Source organism: Phalacrocorax aristotelis, chromosome 18, assembly GCF_949628215.1.
Source record: "Phalacrocorax aristotelis chromosome 18, bGulAri2.1, whole genome shotgun sequence".
Classification (NCBI taxonomy): Eukaryota; Metazoa; Chordata; class Aves; order Suliformes; family Phalacrocoracidae; genus Phalacrocorax; species Phalacrocorax aristotelis.
In genome coordinates, this window is record NC_134293.1 from 12,957,577 (window position 1) to 12,963,877 (window position 6,301).

The 6,301-nt window shown below is 55.5% G+C and overlaps 1 protein-coding gene across 1 annotated transcript; it reads right to left on the reverse strand.

The window, feature by feature from the left end:
- Positions 1-1,691: 1,691 nt before the first annotated feature.
- Positions 1,692-3,579, reverse strand: LOC142065972 (fibrinogen-like protein 1-like protein). The gene is made up of 3 exons (XM_075112823.1): positions 3,473-3,579; positions 2,758-2,868; positions 1,692-2,417 (listed from the first exon to the last, which is right to left on the reverse strand). Exons 1-3 carry the CDS (start codon positions 3,474-3,476, stop codon positions 1,783-1,785), a joined length of 750 nt encoding a protein of 249 aa, XP_074968924.1. The 5' UTR covers positions 3,477-3,579; the 3' UTR covers positions 1,692-1,782.
- Positions 3,580-6,301: the final 2,722 nt, after the last annotated feature.

Below are 6,301 nucleotides of genomic sequence, written 5' to 3' on the forward strand. Positions count from 1 at the left end.
AAATACAGTGCCTGGATAAGCATCACAGGAAAATATCCTTAATCTTAGCTGTATAAATAATCAGTCCCTTCTCTTCAGGGTTTCTGTCACCCCCTTATTAGCTGGGATGGGGGAAGGGTAAAGATTCCTTATTTCTCAGTAAATCTGAATTAAACCCACTTGCTGAAGATGTGGCCTTGACACCTACACCAGGAGAGCTGTTTTCATCCACACTGTCTCTCAGTTCAGCAGTTATTAAAACCTCTGGTAAAATCCTACATCTAAAACAACACCTATAACCTGAAAATACCTACTCCACATCTCCAGCGTGTTTGTACAGGCCAATATGGAGCAAGCAGCCATGCTAGGGCAGTGCCAGGCTTCTTATGAAAAACATCTGAGGGATTGCAGGGAAACTACCAAATAGGGAATTAATTTTAATAAAACACAGCTACATTTCAATGAAGAAACTGCAAATTTTTGGTGCTGGAGAAGCTTCGGGGAAGGACAGGTAGCTCTGGGTTCTTTGCCCAGCGCTGCCAGCCCTGAGGGGAGAGGAGCCGTTTTGTGCCTGCTGGGCACCCTGTGGGTCACTGGCTGGGCAGGCTGGGCACCTGCACAGGGCATTGCCCAGTGCTCCCACTAAAGCCTGGCGCTCCCATGTGCCCATCCAAGCACAGTCCCACCGCAGCACACTTGTACCGTCGCTGCAGGTTGGGTTGTACAAACACAGGCCTGGCTCACTGGGAAGGAGGTGCCATCCCTGAGCCCCATGTGCTCCCTGGCCTCTGGCCAAAATGCAGGTGTGGGTTGCCCATGGCCTGCCAGGTCCTGGTGGGTCCCAGCCACCAAATGTCACCCACTCCAGAGCAGGAAAGCACTGGCCATGATGCAATGCCCTGCTGCCCCTGGGAGCCCTGCAGCCCCTGGCCCCCTGCTGCAGGGAGCTCAGGCTGAGGGCTGTGGGGCTGACCCAAGAACCCTGCTCAACCCAGGTCTCGCTACCCTCCTGGGGCCTTGAAGCATCACTCTTTCAGTACCCAGCCCTAGGCTGCCAAGGGACCCTGGGACTGCCCCAGGGACAGATCCCCCATGGCATGAACACCCCTTCTTGTGACTTGGTGCCCCTCAGGGGCACCTTGACCCCCACCCCCCCACCCCCGGTCCTTGCTGCAGGGTCGGGCTGAGGTTCTGCCTCTCCCAGCCATGACATGGAGCAGAGCAAGGAAAGAGTGAGCCTCAGACAGCAGATGCAGCAGATGGGACACCCCCCACGAACATAGTGCCCCGCAGCATTCTCCACCACCCTGGGACCTTGACTCTGTGTGTGTGTGTGCAGTGTCACGGCCGCAAATAGACACAAGGCAGCAAAGTCTGGCTCCAGGGTTTATTGCAGCTGACTTCTCCCACCATGGGTAGCAGAGCTGTGGGGCATATGGGGCCCAGGGAGGGAGCAGGGCCTGAGCAAAGCAGGGATACACCAGGTGCATAGGGAAGGGAACTTGCACTGCCTCCCCCTCCCCAGGACAGGAGTGGGCACACCCACCCCAAACCAGTGCCTGCATCCAGTGCTGGCCAGCACTGTGGCACTGGGCAAAGCCGCCTGCGTGCCTGGGGCTCCAGGCAATTGCTCCTGAGCCCCAGAGCTTCTGCGTTTCAACAGGTGATGTTGCGGGAGCTGCAGGCAGCACAGGACATGCAGCAGGGCTGGCACAGGGCTGTTGGCAGGCACGGAAACGGGGCACTGAGCTGGGGATGGTGGCACTCCCACAGCCTCCCAGGAGGCTGGGCACTGCGGCATGGTCAACACACATCTGTGGGTTTGACCAGGATGACGGAGGATGTGCAGTCGCCGCTTGAGCAGATTCCTGGCCAGTAGATGTACCTCTTGCCATTGAGCAGGATGTTCTGGCACTTGTCGTACCACCAGCCCCCGTAGCTGCTGGCGCAGTTCCCGCTGTACTGGTCCTGGTCCCTGTCAGTTGTGCTGAACTTCATGTTGTCATGTATGCCCCCATACTGGGAGTGATAGCTGGTCAGATAGTCATCCCCATCACCAGAAAATCGGCCCAGCCTAAGCGGGTACCCGCTAGCCTCACTCTCCACACTGAAGATGTCGTACTCAGCATAATGGGTGACGTTGGCTTTATTCCACACGACGAAGCGGACCTTGTAGGTGCCCTGCTGCGTCAGCAGGTGCAGGTACTCAGTGCCCAGCCAGTGATCGCCGCGCACATTCCCGAAGCCGTACTTGTAGGTGGTCCAGGACTCCTTCCAGGTGATTTCAGTGGTGTAAGTGTTTCTCTGGACAACAGTCCACCCCTTGCCTTCGGTGTCCATGTCGCACCACACCACCCGTGGGGGAGACCCTGCCGGCTGGATGACGTACACCCCACTGGGGCTGCTGCTGCTGAGGTGGCTGCAGTCTGCTGGGAACCCTGCAGCATCAGATCAAGCAAGACATGAGGGACCTGTACTGGAAAATGCTGGCCAGGTTACTGTGGAGCAGCTGTGCTGCTGCTGCTGCTGGTGGATCTCACCAGGTGCTTTGCAACCAGTGGAACTTGTTGGGAATGGCTCTTACCTGCTTGTGAGGAGAGGCAAGGATTACCCTACTCTGAGCTTAGGTCTGAATGTGGAGACCTGCTGTGTCTGTGGCTGCCGGTATCGGGACACCGGCACCCAGCACCTCGGAGCCTGGCCACATTCAGCAATGGGCAGCACAGCTGCACCCAAACCTGGCAGCCCATTGACTGTCCCCCCAGCTCCTGTACTCACCACCCTGGAAGCTGGCAGCACGTGCTGGGCTTACGCAGAGGAGAAGCATTGCCATCACTGTGGGCAGGAGGACAAGGTCCCTGTGGAGCTGATGTGTCCCAGCCTGGAACGCTGGGGAAGAAAGTGCCCGTCAGGATCCCTGGGTAGCCCCCTGGCCCCCAGGGATCTTGGACCAGGGAAGGCAGAGCCACAGGGTGCAGGCAGGAGCAGGGGGCTCCAGAGGTGGTGGGAGTTGCAGCTTTGGTGCAGGCTCTGCCTCTGCAGGGCTGAAGCAAGGTGAGAAATGGCTTTGCCATCCCCCTGCCCAGCCCCTTCTCTGCACCAGACAGCAACCTGCAGTCACATTTGCTCATACTTCTCGTAAATGTGCGTTGTTTGTTTTTCTACAGGTCTAGCTGCAAAAGGATATTTTTAAAGGAAAGAAGTAAATCTATGTTAAGGGCATTCAGAGCAAATAGTTCAAAGCACTGCAGCTGAGTTTGGTATGTAAAACCTGGTGCTCCAGCTGCAGAGCATGCAGTTCACAGGGATGCAGGAAACCACCCAGCAGCAGCAGAGAACTAGAGGGTTGTACGGGGAGGAGTGGGACAGACGCTGGGTGCTCTCATCAGCTCCCACCCCCGTGGTCCCCCACTGCTGTCACTTAGCTTGGTTTTCTACTTGCATCCCCCAGAGCTGCAAGTGCTGCAGACAAGGAGCCGTGAAGAAAACTCACCCATTGCCGCGGTGCTGTTGAGCAGGTGTCAGTCCCACTGGTCTCAACTCCATGGTGGCCTCTGTCCCTTTATACCTGGGTCTCTCCCTGTACACACCGCCTCTGTGTGAAGATCTCAGCTCCTCTGTTTGCATGGACAAAGTTAATCATTGTGTGCCCATCTGGTGGCTTCTCTTTGCTCAAGATTACACAAAGAGACCCTAAGTTTTGTTTTTTTTCTGAGAAAAAAACCCAGTACTCCAAAGCTCCCAGCTGTGGGGTGTTTATCAACTGCAATATACTAGACCTGCCCAAGAGTTAAATCTTTCTGGGGATCTACCAACTGCTGCAGGGCAATAAAAGAGCTAAAGTAGAGGGAAGAAGCAAACAAAAGGAAGAAGTGTGAACACCAAGGGCACAGGGGAGATCTGTGTCATCTGGAGATAAAAGCGAGTAAAACATATGGGCAGTGGTTTGTCAACATTTACCAGTTCACAGCATGTCACGAGACTTCTGCGATGGCTGGAGATCTGTCTTGGGCTCCTTCCCAGCAAAGAGCTGCCAAGAAGTTGGTCCCAGAGCTGGGCTGCAAACACTGATGCCTCCTTGTCCTTAGTCAGTAGAGGCTGAGGGCTGAAGGCAGCAGCCTGTCCTAGGGGCCATCCCTGTCCCCTGGATGCTTGGGCAGTAAAAATAGGCTGAGGGGTTGTCTATGCAGTACCCCTTCCCCTGCACTTCCCTTCCTTGGCCCATACATCTTGGTGAGAAGAAACAGACTTGGGAAGGCTCTGCTGACCTCCTCTTCCCCACTGCATGTGGGGTGGGCATCGCCACGGCAGCCTGGGTACTGTCTGGGAAAGCATCTTAAAAGCTCTGTGGTCAGCTCATCAAGCAGTGGCTACAGCTGTTGGGACCATATCTATCAGGGGAGGTTTAACTTGTTTCACACGCTACTGCAGGGTGTTTTGGCAAACCCTCAGGACTGGGTTGGAGTCTCCTCCTTGCTCCTGTCTTCTTTCAATCCTTCTTTTCATACAGTGCCTTGGGAGGCATCAACAGGTCCTCACCCATCATCTGCCGGCTGACTCTGCTGGACCCACCTTGTGTCAGTCCTGTTGGGCCAGTTAGTACTCCTGTTGTCACCAGCAGTGGGTCTGTGTCTGGTTGCAGTACAGGTCCCACCAGGGGAGTGAGGGCAGGGTAGTAGCGAGGGGGCAGATGCCTGCCCTCATCTGCACCAGAGGCTCAGTTCCCTCTGCCTTCTCTCCCTCACCCTGTAATTCAGCGCCACTTGCCACCTCTGCATGCCTCAGCTGGGCTTGCTCTGAGGCTGCTTGTGCCCCACTGCGGCTCCTCCAAGGGCCAGCAGTGCAAGGAGTGCTCACGATGAGGTACCTGCTTCAGGGGCCTCTTTAATGGCTAAGAAGTAAGGGTGGCAAGGGACTTCAAAGGGTAACAAGCAGGCAGGACCACCCCAGTCCTCACTGGGGTCACATGCAGTGACAGACTAGGATATCAGCCACAGCTTGGCACCTCAGCTTTGGGGCTGACACTTGGTGCCCTGGTGGGTGTGGGAGCCAGCTCTGCTCTTGCATGGCAGGGACGCGCTGGCTGGAAGACTCTTAACTTTTTGATATTTGGCTGCCAGAAATGTATCAGACAAATGCTACAGCCACAGGTTATCTATCAAGTGACTTTGGGAAGCTCTTGTAAAAAGAAAGGTGTTTTTTTAAAAGAAAACTGCTGAGGACAGTCTTGGATCGGGTCTAAGTTATTCCTTGCTATCCAACAGCATGACAAATATTACTGCAAAGTGGATCTGGCAAGAATCCTTTTTTCTGTGAATACACGTGTAATTTTGGAGCTGGCAACTTTTTGAGGGGCTGGTGTAGGACGGGGGAGGTGTGTCCCTTTTTAAGAAATGTCCTCTTTGATGTACTGAAAGGAGGATCATTTAATGTTGGAGTAACCCAGAGCAGGGGCTGGGCAGGGCACAGTGAGCTGCTGGCACAGTGAGCTGCTGTCACAGTGCTAGGGTGTGCTGGTGCTGGGGCCTTCACCGCCACCTGCCAGTCTCCTGGAGGACAACAGAGGTGGCAATGCCACCTGTAGATGAAGGACCTAGGGATGAAGGTAGCTAGGGGCCAAATAGCCAGCACAGCCTTGTGGCAGCAGAGCCCATGTGTGTCCCCGGCAGTGCTGGGGAGCATGCCAGGGCCAGTGCAGGGACACACTCTGGTGGCATTACAGCTGCTGCTGTCAAACCATCAATAAATACCTCACTTCAGTCCTAGATCGGTGTCACTGAGCTATAAGCCTGCATTGCCAGGCTATGCCACTGCCCTCCTTAGCACTGCCATCCCATTCCTGTGCCATTTGCAAGGCTGGCTTCAGGCTGGACCACTCAACATCCATTAAGCATTTATTCTACTTAACCCAGAGCCACCTCGTTAATTGTGTCTGCAGCCAGCTCTGTGATGAGCTCTGCTCCCCAGCTTACCCAGAGCTGTGGACCAGAGCTAAACCCTCCGGCAGACCCTCCTGAGGCACCAGTGCTGGACCTGTTGGGAAGGCTGTGGGCCCTGCCCCGCACCAGCACTAGGGCAGCAGCACCTCCACATGCGTGGCTGTCCCATGGGGAGGGTTCAGTGCTGGAGGGCTGGCACCAAGCCGGGCAGTTGCATTACCATGGCACAGTCAGGGCTGGGGACTTTGCTGCCCTGGTGTGCGTGGGAACCAGGATGCAGTGTCAGAGAGCATGGCTCCCTCTCAGGTGATGCACCATGCTAGGCCAGGCGGACCCTAAAGGGTGTTTAATGGAGATCTCCATCATGGCCCAGGTCACTGAAC